The sequence below is a fragment of the Mustela putorius genome, unplaced genomic scaffold (genome assembly GCF_011764305.1).
Source record: "Mustela putorius furo isolate JIRA1106 unplaced genomic scaffold, ASM1176430v1.1 tig00003834_pilon_pilon_pilon, whole genome shotgun sequence".
In the NCBI taxonomy this organism is placed as follows: domain Eukaryota; kingdom Metazoa; phylum Chordata; class Mammalia; order Carnivora; family Mustelidae; genus Mustela; species Mustela putorius.
In genome coordinates this window covers 136,691,711-136,706,458 of record NW_025421987.1, presented here as the reverse complement: position 1 = coordinate 136,706,458, position 14,748 = coordinate 136,691,711, and the positions used below count along the sequence as shown (strand labels likewise).

The window sequence follows — 14,748 nt, the reverse complement described above, 5'->3', positions numbered from 1 at the left end:
CACTAACAAGGAGGCAGTTACTGTTCAGTGTGATGACTGACATAATGATTGCTATGGGAGAACAGAGAAGGAGCAGTGTTGTAGTGGAGGTTCCCTCCAAAGGAAGTTCTGAGATGCTAGAGTGCAAGTAGATTATTTGGGAAGTGATCTCAGGAAGCACCAAGAGGAGAGGGAAGAAAGGATACATGGAAGAGAAAGGTGGCCAGTTAAGGTTCATTATCAAGCCAGTTACCACTGAAAGTAGTTGATGTTTAATCTCCATGGAGTGAGGACACTAGAGCATTTATATGCCAACATTGGTCCATCATTATTTCCAGACTGCTGGGTTTTGGAGATAATCATTTTTGCGGATTTCTGACTTGGCATCCATTAGGTCAAAGGGTGGTCAGGTTGCCAGAGAAAGCCTCAGGTAAGACCCAGGGACAAAGATTCAGCCAACAGCAGCATCTGCTTCCAACAACCAACCCAGAATTGGTGGAAGTGGGAGAAGCATGGATTGGAAGCAGTGTCTGTGCTGAGAGGGTGAATTAATGTTTCATCCTTTGGTAAAAAGTGAATGGAGCACCAAAGGTAGAGGGAACAGCACATACAAAGGCCTGGAGGCAAAGGAGAGCTGGAGAACATGATCCAATGGGACACTTGGGAGTGTATGTGCACATGCACATGTGTGTATGTGATGAAGCTAGAGGGTGGGTGGTGAGAAACTGTAGTAGTAAGATGGGATCATCACAAAAGGCCATGAAGCCAGCTCAGGGGTTCACCCTTTACCTGGAGAGCAAGGACTAAGCAGTACTGAAAGGTTTTAAGCAAAAGAGTGACAACCAGATTGATAGTTTTAAAATCCCGAATGCATTGAAGAGATGGGATGGGACTAGAACAGAATTGGATGCAGCCAGTTAAGAAGCTGTGGCAGTAATCCAAGTGGCGATAGGGGCTTAAACAGTCATTAGGGCAGGAGGATGAAGAGAGAATGACAGGGTGCAGTGATCTCCAGAAAATAAGATTCAGCAGTCAAATAGATGTACGGGGAGGGGAGAGGTGTCCGGTTAATGGCTTGGGTAGACAACTTGATAGAGGGCAGTTTACTGAGACAGGAAAGGAACATGTGCTGGGAGTGCAGAAGAAGGCAAGTTCAGTTTTGGGCATGGCAAGTTTGAAATGCCTGTGGGGCATCCTAGCAGGGATGTTGAGTAGGCCATAGGATATGCAGAAAGGAAGCTATGGGGGGATATGGGGTAGGAAAAAAGCACCCCCTCTTTTTAAAAATTTTATTTTTTTAAATTTTTAAATTAACATATAATATATTATTAGCCCCAGGTGTGTGAATCACCAGGTTTATACTTCACAGCACTCACCATAGCACATACCTTACCCAATGTCCATAACCCAACCATCCTCTCCTTACACCCCTCTCCCCCACAACCCTCAGTTTGTTTTGTGAGGTTAAGGGTCTCTTATGGTTTGTCTCCCTCCTGATCTAATCTTGTTTCACTTATTCCTTTCCTACCCCCAAAACCCCACACGTTGCCTCTCAAATTCCTGATATCAGGGAGATCACATGATAATTTTCTTTCTCTGATTGACTTATTTTGCTCCCCATCCCCTTTTTAAATCAGTGAAGTAGGGGACGTTCAAACATGTTTTAATTGTGAAGAGAGACTTCAGAGGGGAGGAAAATGTGGAAGATACAGACCATGGAATAACGGCTAGAGCCACTTTCCTGAGGTGGAAGGAGGAGGTGAAGTGGTCAGAAGGGGCCTGTGCACACCTGAGGGTGGGTCAGGAAAGCGGGTCTGCGAGTCTTTGCTGAAGTAGGTGATCAGAACTCATTCACTCCTGTGAGCAGCTCTCTCATGGAGTGACAGGGACCGATCTCTTGGTTTAGAGACTTCTTTAATGTCAGGACATAGCATATTGAAGAGACTGCAACTTTTTTTTTAGTGTTTTGAGGGGTTTTCCTCATTTCACAAAACAATAGACCAAGACCAGACAGCTAATAAGAAGTCTTAAACCAAAAGAGAAATAGCTATAAAAAGACTATAGGTTGCCTTTAAAATAGCTTATCGCAAGGGATAGTTTGCTCTGGGGCCCTGGTTGGTCAGGACTTTGGGGAAATAAATAATTATGGATAGGTTTCTGAAGATGTGTGTCTTTTCACCTCCAGAGACTTCAGAATTGGAGGTAAGGTGAGAATCAAGCTCCTGGGCACAGCCTGAAAGAGTGCTTGACATTTAGTATATAGATTTTGTTGTATTTATTTTGGCTGTTCTTTCTAGTTACTGACTGTTTCAAAATCAACTTAGGCAGCCATTCAAGGCACTTCACTATCTGACCCCAATCCACCCTTCTGGGTGTATCCCCCACTTATGCCACTCAAAAACATTGTTTCTAAATTCAGCTTTTTATTGATTCTGTGCTCTCAACTGTTATTCATTAGTTTTTGTAAAATTTTGTTTGCTCTTTGTTGACAATGAATAAATCACAGAGAAAGAAAATTTTCTGTCACTGGGACCCTAGAAATGTGCATGAATAAGAAATATGAATGTTCAAACTATATTGCACTTATCTACTAAATATGAAATACAAAAACTGAACCTTCAGCGTGCCATGAAGTGGAAGCGAGTGGACCTCTATGAGATATGAAGTGTCTTTGAGGCATGTGGCATTGAAACAAAGTAGCTTGTGAGGTTTTGAGGAGAGGCAGTTCCTTTGCTTTGAAGGTCCACCATGCCTGCCTTCTCTTACAGCCACACATCCTAGAGCAAACCAAACGACTATCCCAGAATCTGTCAGTGGATTACTTCGATGAGCACGGGGACCCCTTCCAAAGACAGAGGGCCCTGAGCGCTGTCAGCATCCTCACCATCACCATGCAGGGTAAGCTCTGTCTCTCAGCCGCAGGGAGAGCTGAACTTCCGTGATGTCTCTCCATTCTCCTCTCCTCCCGCAGAAGCTCTCTGAAGCCCAGTGAACTTCCTGATGAGTCACTTCTTCTGTCTAATTTGAGCATGCAAGCTAAGTGACTCAGAAGAAGTGGGCCCACCCTGAGTTGGCCCTTGGGTAGTGGTGGGAACTGGCTAGGCTTGGGATGGGACTTGGGACCAAGAGTACAGACAGGACCTCCCAATCAGGCCAGGGAGTCACAGGAGGTTGCAATGACAATGATAGTGACCAAAGATGAGAAGACACAGAAGTTACCAGTGGGATACGGTTATATTCGAAGTTAGTGTTAGGAATCTGGCATGGACAATGGAAGACCATGTAGATAGGCTGGAACCATCTGATGGACCTCAATCACGGCAGGTAACCAGGATCCAACTAAGAGTTTGGTGATCAAAGGCAGGACTCAAGTCCTTACAAGGATGGGGTCCGATTGATCCTTAGCACTTTTGAGCCTGTCGTATCACCTCATTTGGCTTGCATGGGTCCCTGAAATGGTGCCAGGGAAATCAGGGGTCCAGTGGCCTGATGGCTGAACTCAACTAGCTGGAGAGTACTTTTTCTTTAATACTTCTCCTTCCCTTGAGCCTTGGTAGCTCTGTGCACCTCTGTTACAGCTCTCACCCTGGTTTTCCTTGAATGAACATAACTTGATTTTCTATTTCTCTCTATCATGGGTTCACATCCAGTGTTGGCTTCCATATCTCTATCTCTAGCAGTGCAGCACAGCTCCCAGATGCTCAATGAAAGTATGAAGACTAGATGTACATGGCTATACCACATGGAAGTTGTGTTTGGGAAACCTTTCCAGCTACACCCATCAGCATTCTTCTTGGTTGATCAGGTTCATAGGAGACCCTAAGGACGTGGGGAGAAGATATGCACTCAGGCCAACAGCAGCCAGATGGATTCAGAGCTAACTACTCAATTGCTCTTTCATTCTTCTCCAGAACAAGAAAAATCACAGGAGCCTTGCCTCCCATGTGGGGAAAACCTGGCATCCAGATACCTTGTGTGGAACTGTAGCCCCCAGTGGCTGTGCATTAAGAAGGCCTTGAGAACCGTGATGACTGATCCTTTTACTGAGCTGGCCATCACCATTTGTATCATCATCAACACTATCTTCTTGGCCATGGATCATTACAAAATGGACAAGAGTTTTTCTTCTATGTTGCATATAGGGAATTTGGTAACTTTAGGCTTTTTAAAAGATAAAAATATTTCAAACTGTGAATTATAATTCTTTCAAAGTCTAAACCTGTCGTGAGTGGCCGAACCTAGCCTAGGTCTTTGGTCCCCTTAAGTAGAGTAAAGGGAAAAGATGACTATTAGGATTTTGTTTTTACCCAGTTCAGCAATTTACCATGGGGCCTGTGTTGACCCTCTGGTATGCCTTAGCATCTCTTTAGTCATCCTGTGGGAACCCAGAAGCCAGCAGACATGTTAAAAGTTCAGCCATTTGGGATAATCAAGAAAATGTTAACCATATCCAGAGACCTTGGTAATGTGTCCCCTGGTCCCCGGTGATATGGATGACACCGTTTGTCACAAAATAATGTGACTGCCAATACTAGGTGTTATTCCCCCTAGAAAGGCGGGTCAGGGCCTGGCAGCTGTGGGAGGCATACATTCCCAGGAGTTGTACAGAGCTTATGGGATAGTAGGGGAGCCTCTAGACTTCAGCCTGCTTCAACATGTTTCTCATTGGATGCATCTAGTCCCAGTTAAACTAGGAAAACTAAGAGAGGAGAGCAGAACCCCCCATGAACTATTCAATTTATTGTTTGTGGAGAAGGCATTCTCTTTTTCCCCCTGAGGATTAATTAATCCGAAATATCAGAAATAACAAATAATTATCCACTGAATGTTCTACCTTAATTAGCTAATGAGTTAATCTTACCAGACATCTAACCATTTATTCTTGAAGTTTTATTTTATTTTTCCAACTTAAGAAGCAATACATGCTTTTTTAAATTTTTAAAAAAGGAAAGTACAGATAAGGGAAATACAAAGAAGAAACTTATTTCCTATGGTCCTATTAGCAAAGATGACCATTTTTAGCATTGCAGAGGATTTCTAGTCAATATGTAGGCATGTATTTTTTTATTATTTTACACTGATCAGAACCCACTGTACCTACTGAATCAGAAGCTGGTCCACAGAGCTGCTTCTGTGCATCAGGTTGAGGTTACCCTCAGTTCTGTGTTCCTCTCAGGGACCACAGTGCATGGCTAGAGTGGTTCTCCGTACAGAAAGTGTGCATTTAAGTTTCTTTCCCCAAACTGCCCTTGAGAAGAAGTGCTCTGTAGGTGTGTGTTGGTCAGATTAGATTTCATGCTGCACGACAAACCTAACACACATGGTACCTTTGAACAGGCTGGTGTTTTCTGGGCTAAAGGCCAGGGTATTCAGCTCTCTCCAGATGATGTATCCCAGAAATGTGTTGACAGTGTTATTTCACTTGGAGACAGAAAGCTGTGTCTGCAGGTTCCTGCCTCAGCAGAGTCAGCAGACCCAGCAGACCCATGTTTCAGCACCTCCTGGTAGATGGATTTATTAGCTAAGTTCCAGAGAATACCCAAAGTACCCAGAATCTTGCCTCTAGGCAGGGCTTCCTAGTTTGCAAAAGTGGTCTGTCCATCCCTTCATTTGCTGATCCAGCTGTGGAAAGTGACACAGCCACCCTTTCAGATTTCCCACTGACTAGGTATTCTGGGTATTGAGATGAAGCTACATTTTGCAGTCAGAAGCTGGATAATTAAGTGACATTCTTCTTCACTCTCTCCAGAAAGGGTACAGAAGGAGGCACAGAGATATTGTTGATGTCTGAGTTCACAGGTAGCAGCTGTGCTTCAGGCCCTGAAAACTGATGAGAAACAGGCAGAACTGGCCTTGTGGCCTGTGCTTCCATTCCATGTGCCCCATTCCCTAAACTAACACAATATGTTGGGGAGCCTGGGTAGCTCAGTTGGTTAAGTGGCTGTGTTCAGCTCAGGTCACGATCCCAGCGTCCTGGGATCGAGCCCCACATTGTGCTTCTTCCTCCCTCTCTCCACCTCCTCCATCTCATTCTCTCACTCTCTCTCTTAAATAAATAAGTCAAGTCTTAAAAAAAAAAAAAAAAGACTTAACACACAATGCAAAGGTGGTAGCCACCTCATCTTCTGTACCCCCATAGCAGTATGCAGTGGTGAAGGGAGGTTTTGGAGCCTTGAGTTCCCAAGAACACATCCCTTCCTCCTCTGACAGGTGGACCAGGGTTCAACTGGCCTGTGCAGTTCTGTGGGACTGGACTTGGAAATGGACTCTCTAAGCTTTGGTATTGCTTAAATCAGAGGAGTACACTGTAGGGCTAGACCCCTAAAGCTTGAAGGAGACAGGAGAGAGAGGTGGAGCTCAAAAAGGGACAGGGATCAGTCCAGCACAATTAACTATAATAACACTGCATGATTTTAGGCACTGGTTGTGGCTCTGAGCAGAAGCAGATAGCGATATTTAAAGGGAAAAAAAAGATAGATACGAGCTTAGGGTTTTCTTTGCCACCTTGACTTCTTTTCTCTTTGTCTATCTTGGATTTGTCTTTGCCTATCCTTTTTTAACTTGTGTCACTTTATTTTAGGAATTTTTAAAATAAATAGTCAGCAAATTATTTATAAAAACAGATCATCTGTTACTTTTAATAAGGAGATTTTTTTTCATTATGGAGACTTAAAAATCATTTCTGAGTTATTTTTCTTTTCCAGCACTGTGGAGGACAGCCTTATTATTGACAACCTTTTTAATATTACCTTATTATTTTCATACTATTGTTTTCTCATATCTATTTAGTTGTGTCTATGTTAGAATGTGCTATTTGCTATGAAGAAATGCTTTGTTTTATCTTCTACAGAGATGTAGATGATAGATTTAGTTTTGAATTTAGCTACCACTAATTGAACATTGTGCAATGTTTTTAAGCCTGTATTTATCGAATTTTCGAAGACAAAAACAAAAGCACTTATTTGTACCCATGGAAATCACATAGTTTAGCACTTTCTTAACTCTTGCCCTTCCTTTTAATGCTTTGGTATTTTGTTTTGGAATAATGAATCCTGCATTCTGTGGGTGAATAATAGGATTTAGGATTATATCCCAACTCACTGACCCTCCTTTCAGTCATAACCAAGATATTTATCCCAAGATATTCATCATATAGGATAAGCCTATATATTGAGTTGCTTAATGATGTTTTCCTGTTCCTAGCAGTGTTTTTCAGTTCTTTGCTCTGGGCCCCTTTTAATTTTTTTTTTTTTTCTGATCAGTGTTGAGATTGAGTGATTCTGCTTTATAGAGGATATTTATCATCAGTTTTTAGAGCTGTTATGTATCCTGCCCCTCCCCTCATTTGGGAGGTTGTATTGACATTTTAAAGGAACTTAGAGGGGAAATTGCTTGACACTTTCTATCACCCTGCCCTCTATCAAAATCCAATTGTGCCTTGGGAAATAATATCTTATTCTCCACCCTGATGTCTGTGAGCTTGGTAATATAGTAATGGGCACTGTGGTGGGGAGGGGTGAGAGGAGCAAAGTAAATAAAAATGCGTTTTGTTTTTTTGTAATCTCTGCAGTTCCCTTGGACCATTCTGAGAAGTGTATCTTCAAGGAGAGATAGTTTCCTTTTCTCATTCTTCCGTATGTCACCGTAGGTTTTCGCTGGCGTTTTCATGGCAGAAATGTGCCTAAAAATTATTGCGCTTGACCCCTACAACTACTTTCGCCGGGGCTGGAACATTTTTGACAGCATTGTTGCTCTTCTGAGTTTTGCAGATGTGATGAACAGTATAGTTTTAGGAAAAAAAAAAAATCTGCTGTTTCTCCGTCCCTTAAGAGTGGTAAGGCACTATTTCGTTTTACTGACTCAGCTGCCAGAATTGACAAAAGTCTTGACTAAGTTCAGTGGCTATTTTGCATTAAACATGAACTCATCTTACCTTAACCAGAGAATCAGAACTGAGCTCCTCCTCCCACCCAGGTTTGCATACTCCTGGGGAGTCCCAGGACGTCTCCTCCCAGCTGAACCCCTGCCTCCCCCATCCCACCATGACTCCTTAGATAACCTGACGCAACATGGTGTGTTCTGGTAATCAAGATGCGGCTTCTTGCTCAGCGTAGCCCCCTCCCATGATCTCTTTCCCACCACCCACCCCTGAGCTCTGCGCCAGGCACCCTCATATCTGGGCTTACCAAGGGGGAATAGACTACAGAGTCCAGGAGGGGGCTGGGCGCTGCTGGCAGATGCTGTCTCAGTAGTTTCCTCCTGACTGCTTCCAGTGTCATTCCTGTCCTGTGGTCTTTGTACTCCAGCTGCTGACCATGGATGTATTCTGGTGACCTTTGCAGATGCACTTGAGAGGAGCTGACCTAAGGAGCACTCCAAGCTGAGAAAAGTACTATCTTCATGAAGTTTACCCTTTAGACATGAGACAAGAGAGGGCCAGAAATGAGGCAAAGTAGAGTGTGTGACAGACACCGTGAGAAGCATAGATAGAAAACTACAGGGAAACCACACCTGATAGGGGAATCGGGAAGCCATAAAAGGAGACCCTTGGTCTCTTTCAGAGATTTACTTTTTCTTTTGGCAGGGATAAGCCTACAGAGTAAGGCATTTGTTTCAGTTACGTAGGCATACAATTTATACTTGGGATATGTTAGGCGCTCACACTGCTCAAGGTCAGAAATGATTAACTTGCTCTCCTAGAGTTTCACTGGCACTTAGGTGAGCAAAATTATATTTGCTTTACAATTGTTTAGGCTTATTACAGCCATGCTCTGAGGGGAGGAACTGTACAGTATTGTCTGTGTATTACAGAAGCATGATTTCTCCCTTAGGCGCCCCAAGTACCCTTCTGAGGACACAGTGCTGTTCCTTCTCCTGGGTCTTCAGTCTTACTGACCTGCAGTATTTCCCCCAAATAGTTGATACTTAACAGGGTTGTACTTTGGAGTGAAACCACACTGGTTTATGTTGGAAGTTAAAATAAGAGATAAGCTTTGAAACTGGTTGTTGTGTTGTCTCCCATAGGTCTGTAAAATTTCATGGGAAAAAACTTCTGAAAAAAGTGTGTGTGTGTTTGAGTAGCTGACTGCTTTTTCTCTCTTGGATATAAAGTACTGTATTCCTCCTATTATTGTTAGAAAGTTTAGATTCAAATTTGTGACCTGACTTATATGATACAGGAGTTAGCAATTTTTTTCTGTAAAAGGTCAGATGGTAAATATTTTCAGTCTTACAAGCTGTATGGTCTCTGTTGAAATCACTCAACTCTGCTGTTGTAGCACAGAAATAGCCATAGACATTTGAGAATGAATGGGTGTGGCTGTGTTGCAACAGAACTTTATTTACAGATGCAAAAATTTGAACGTAATACTATTTTCATATGTGATGAAATACCCTTCTTTTGATTATTTTCCAACCATTTTAAAAAATCTAATTTAATTTTATTTTTTTCAGTGTTTCAAAATTTATTGTTTACTCACCACACCCAGTTCTCCATGCAGTACATGCCCTCTTTTACCACCAGGTTCACCCTACCCCCATCCCCCCAAAACCTTCAGTTTGTTAGGCCACACAAAAATAGGCAGTGAGCTGGATTTGGCCCTTGGGCTATAGTTTTTGACCCTTGATATATTATACAGGATTCCAAAACATTAACTTCATGCAATAAACATGTATGCTTAATTCTATCTTCATGACTCCAAAGTCTTTATCATTTAACAAAAATTAGAACAAAATGTTTCCATTTTCAAAACAAAAAGTTTTGCCTCTCATGGTGTTTGTGTTTGTCACACACTCTACTTTGCCTCATTTCTGGCCCTGTCTAGGTATTATCATGGGCCAAGGAGTGGATGACTATGTTTAGAATGGTTTTGACTTTGAAAAGATTTTTGGAAGTCATAAATGCTATGGTTTGGGAGCATGTCATTTGCTATATAGCTGAGCAGATGGAATTTGTCTTTAACTGGCGTTTCTTCTTTTGCTTATTGTCTTTTTTTTTTTTTTTTTTTTTTTACAGCTGAGGGTCTTCAAGTTAGCCAAATCCTGGCCAACTTTAAACACACTGATAAAGATAATTGGCCATTCCGTTGGAGCCCTGGGAAACCTCACCGTGGTCCTGGCTATTGTGGTCTTTATTTTCTCAGTGGTTGGCATGCAGGTTTTTGGCTCTAAATTCAGTTCTGTAAAAAGCAATAAAACATCCTGTGGACCTACAGTCCCATGTCTACGACGCTGGCACATGGGGGATTTCTACCATTCCTTTTTGGTGGTATTCCGCATCCTCTGTGGGGAATGGATTGAAAACATGTGGGAATGTATGCAAGCAACAAATCAAACACTGTGCGTTGTCGTCTTTCTGTTGATCATGGTGATAGGAAAACTTGTGGTGAGTTTCTTAGATTTTTTTTTTAACATATGGATTACACAAATGTATTAGCTTCTTTTGCAATACTTTACTGGTAATTATTATTCTAAATATGATATTGCACATTCAATGTTTTATAATATTAAAATCTGCATTTGAATTTGACTCAAGGAAATTATAAAAAGCATGAAACAAAACCTTCTTTTCACATACTTCTCATATTGAATGATACCCAATATCTGTTTTATTCCAGGTGATTATTCTAAGATAATTGTATTCTCTTTGTGAATGAATAGCTGAGGTAGGAGTTTGTGACTTAATTTGATCAATAAGTTGTAAAGGGATATCTAGTGAGAAAGTTTGCTTGTTCTTAAAAAAAAAAAAAAAGGGATGAGCTAAAAAAAAAAATGGTCCTTTTACTCTCTCCGGACCTTTTTAGGACTATGATTCCTGGTAGAACTGCAAACGTAATGCAAGCATGAGAAGAACTACCCTAAGATAAAGCCAGCTGAGGAAGGTAGAGGGAAAAGGGGAAGAGACCGAACTTCGTATCATAATTGGTCCTTCTGTTTTATTTTCAAACTTCTTAACTTACGTTTTCTTCTTGTGTAAGTTGCTTGAGTCTGTCACTTGCAGCTGGAAACAGATCTCATTAGCTAATTGGGTACCCAGTAAGGGTATGCAAAGACAGAAGACACACAGGATACCTGAGCACAAGGTCTTCAGAATCAAGTTGGGGCTCTCATGCAGATATACTGAACCATCCACATGCACACGATGGCTTTATCTTATGTGACTGACCAGCAATGTTAGATAGACAGTAAGTGGTACAAAAGATCAGAAGAGCAGAATATCAGAATATGACCGGGACGCCTGGGTGGCTCAGTTCGTTAAGCAACTGCCTTAGGCTCAGGTCATGATCCCAGCGTCCTGGGATCGAGTCCCACATCGGGCTCCTTGCTTGGCAGGGAGCCTGCTTCTCCCTCTGCCTCTGCCTGCCATTCCGTCTGCCTGTGCTCACTCTCCCCCCCCCCGATAAATAAATAAAATCTTAAAAAAAAAAAAGAATATCAGAATATGACCAATGGGAGTGGGAAGAAAGTGTTAACAAAGGATACGTGAAAGATAGAGTACTTGAGAAGGGAGCTAAAGAGGCAAGGAGCACTTGGCAAACAGAAAAGCTTGAGCCAAGGTCTGCAGCTGGAATTCTTGTGGTGAAGCTGTGGGAGACTAGACCCATTCACACTCATAAGACGCTCCTCCCTGAAGGCTGTGTATTTTTGAGTCAGTGACAGCCACAAACAAAGGAATTTGTGGAGGTAAAGATGATGAATTTGGAGGGTGTGTAAATGTAGGCAAAAAAGTCCAAGTAGGTAGCTGATGAGATGATCTGAATTTAAAGTGATCCTTGCTTCAACAGAAGAGTTGCAGATTTGATCCAAACCCCTCCAGTTCAGCTCCAATACTTTGTTGTGGTTTGGGGAACAGGACCTAAGGATCCTGCACAAAGCACATCAATTCTCAAGCTGTGCCAGCATGGGTGGACCCCATGACAGTATTAAGCATCAGACCCGTAGCCCATTCCAGCAAAGCCAAGCTCACTATTTGACTGTTCCTTAAGGAATATATATTTTTTATTTTACCAGTGATCACATAGTTATGCTTTACCCTAGCCATAATTTACAACATGTGTTGCTTGTATGTGGACAAACTGGTCTTGGCTGTTGGCGCCCTTTCACTTCAGATTTTCTTTCATCTTATCTTCCTGTCTTCCTCAATTTTGTCTCCTTTTATTTATTTTATAGGTGAGCTTTCTCAAGAGACAGAGGACATAGCATCTCATTTGACTTAGTTTTGGGTCTTGGTGGAAAAGTTGTTCTAGAAACCTACTATATCTTTCCCTTTGCTGTAATTCCCATTCACCTTGTGTGTCCCCCCCCTCCCCACCCCAGGTACTCAACCTCTTCATTGCCTTGCTGCTCAATTCCTTCAGTAATGAGGAGAGAGATGGAAACTTGGATGGAGAGTCCAAAAAAACCAAAGTCCAGATAGCCCTGGCTCGGTTCCGCCGGGCTTTTTGCTTTGTAATACACAGTCTTCAGCATTTTTGTCACAAGTGGTGCAGGAGTCAAAACTTGCCAAGGCAAAAAGAGGTGACAGGGGGCCCTGCTGCCAAAGGCAAAGACATCATTCCACTGGTCACAGAGATGAAAAAGAGCCCAGAGAGGAGGGAGGAGTATGATCGGATTTGGTTGGCCCCACTTGCAGAGGAAGACGATGGTTTTGAGTCTCCTGGTGAAAATAATACACAGCGTGTCACACAACTTGAGGCTGGACAACAGGTATGAAGGTTCATATATAGATGTGAAGGTCATACAAAACTAGAGCTGCCATGAGACACTGGTTGCCTGCCCTGTTCTGAGCACGATGCAGGGATAAGAAGGGTGTAAAAGGTGGAGGCTGCCCTTTAGTACTCCCTCACTTAGAACCTAATGCTGGTTCTAATTATGGTTTTGCACATATGGAGGTGGGAGATGGCAGAGAAGTTCAGAGGGGAGCCAGGTCAGAGTGGGCCAGGGCAACGGGAACCAAATGACTTTGTTTGAACCCTACAAGAGGTATGAAGTTTAGATTAACTGAAAGGTGAGGAAAGTGAACTGAGCAGCATAGAAAAGGAGACAGTGGTGGGAATAAGCTCAGCCTCTGAAGGGACCAGTGGTTGAGGAATGGTGGCAGATGAGGGCTGTCAGGGAGTGGAGGTATGATAGATACCCCAATAAATAACTACAGACTTCATTCTGGATGCAGCACAGCTGTCTGTATAGTCCTGAATTTTCCACAATGGTTGAAACATAATGCATAGCCTGGCAATAATTTTAATCATTCTTTTGTTTTTTTCCATTCTTTCTTTTTTTGCTTTTTTAAAATTAATTAATTTATTTTCAGCATAACAGTATTTATTATTTTTTCACCACACCCAGTGCTCCATGCAATCCGTGCCCTCTATAATACCCACCACCTGGTACCCCAACCTCCCACCCCCCACCACTTCAAACCCCTCAGATTGTTTTTCAGAGTCCACAGTCTCTCATGATTCACCTCCCCTTCCAATTTACCCCAACTTCCTTCTCCTAACACCCCTTGTCCTCCATGCTATTTGTTGTGCTCCACAAATAAGTGAAACCATATGATAATTGACTCTCTCTGCTTGACTTACTTCACTCAGCATAATCTCTTCCAGTCCCGTCCATGTTGCTACAAAAGTTGGGTATTCATCCTTTCTGATGGAGGCATAATAATGGGTTTGTGGTGGTGCCTTGTGGTTTCAGGTTTTTTTTTTTTTTTTTTTAAAGAATTTATTTATTTGACACAGAGAGAGAGGTTGCAAGTAGACAGGCAGAGAGAGAGAGGGAAGCAGGCTCCCTGCTGAGCAGAGAGCCTGGTGAAGGTCTTGATCCCAGGACTCGGAGATTATGACCTGAGCCAAAGGCAGAGGCTTAACCCACTGAGCCACCCAGATGCCCCGTGGTTTCAAGTTTTATTTCACTGAAAAATAATGATGTTGCCTAATATATCTTCCTTGGTAAAGTGTCTATTGCCCATTTTTGCTGAGGGATTTCTTATGATTGAGGTGTAAGAGTTTATTACATATTTTGATACAAGTCCTTTGGTATGTGCACCACACATATTTTCTATCTGTGGCTTGTCTTTTACTTTCTTCATGCTATCTTAATGAGCAGAAATTTTTAATTTTGGTGAAGTATAATTTATCAATATTATTCCTTTGAGAATTTAATAGGTTCACCTCTCAGGATCAAGTCTGTGATCCATATCAATTTAATTCAATGAGCTGTATCATTTTTTCCCTGTATATATAGCTAAATCATTCTAGTATTATATATTGAAAAGATTATTCTTATGCCACTGAATCACTTGGTATCTTTGTCAGAACCAAATTGGCTATATCTATATTAATCTCTATCTGTTTGTCTATCTATCTGTTTATCTACCTATCTCTCTCAGAACTTCTTCTGGATTCTTAATATGTTTCATTAATCTAGCCATCTGTTTTATAACAATACTGCCCTGTCTTGATCACTGTAGCTTTATAATAGTTTTGAAAGCACATTGTAAGATTTGGTTCTTTATCAAATTTGTTTTAGCAATTGTAGGGCCTTTACATTTCCTTATGCATTTTAGAATTCAGTGTGTTACCTTTCCATAAAAAAAGATTGTTAGGATTCTGTTTGGTGTTGCACTAACTATTTTGTAAATTATTGGTATCTTCACAACATCAAGTCTTCTGATTCATGAACACATCTTTTTCCTACCTATTTAGGTCTTCTTTAATTTTTCTTAGGCATGTTTTCTAGTTTTCAGTGTATGAGTCTTGACATATTTGGTTA

The 14,748-nt window shown here is 41.8% G+C and overlaps 1 protein-coding gene across 4 annotated transcripts in view; it reads left to right on the top strand.

The window, feature by feature from the left end:
* The window catches only part of SCN11A (sodium voltage-gated channel alpha subunit 11), a 109,975-nt gene that overhangs the window by 46,954 nt on the left and 48,273 nt on the right, over nucleotides 1-14,748 (top strand). For all 4 annotated transcript variants that reach the window (XM_045089156.1, XM_045089158.1, XM_045089157.1 and 1 more), the window contains 5 exons: nucleotides 2,748-2,877; nucleotides 3,891-4,129; nucleotides 7,628-7,813; nucleotides 9,995-10,363; nucleotides 12,295-12,684. In XM_045089156.1, coding sequence (XP_044945091.1) covers nucleotides 2,748-2,877; nucleotides 3,891-4,129; nucleotides 7,628-7,813; nucleotides 9,995-10,363; nucleotides 12,295-12,684 — 1,314 coding nt within the window. The remainder of the gene's footprint in view (nucleotides 1-2,747; nucleotides 2,878-3,890; nucleotides 4,130-7,627; nucleotides 7,814-9,994; nucleotides 10,364-12,294; nucleotides 12,685-14,748) is intronic.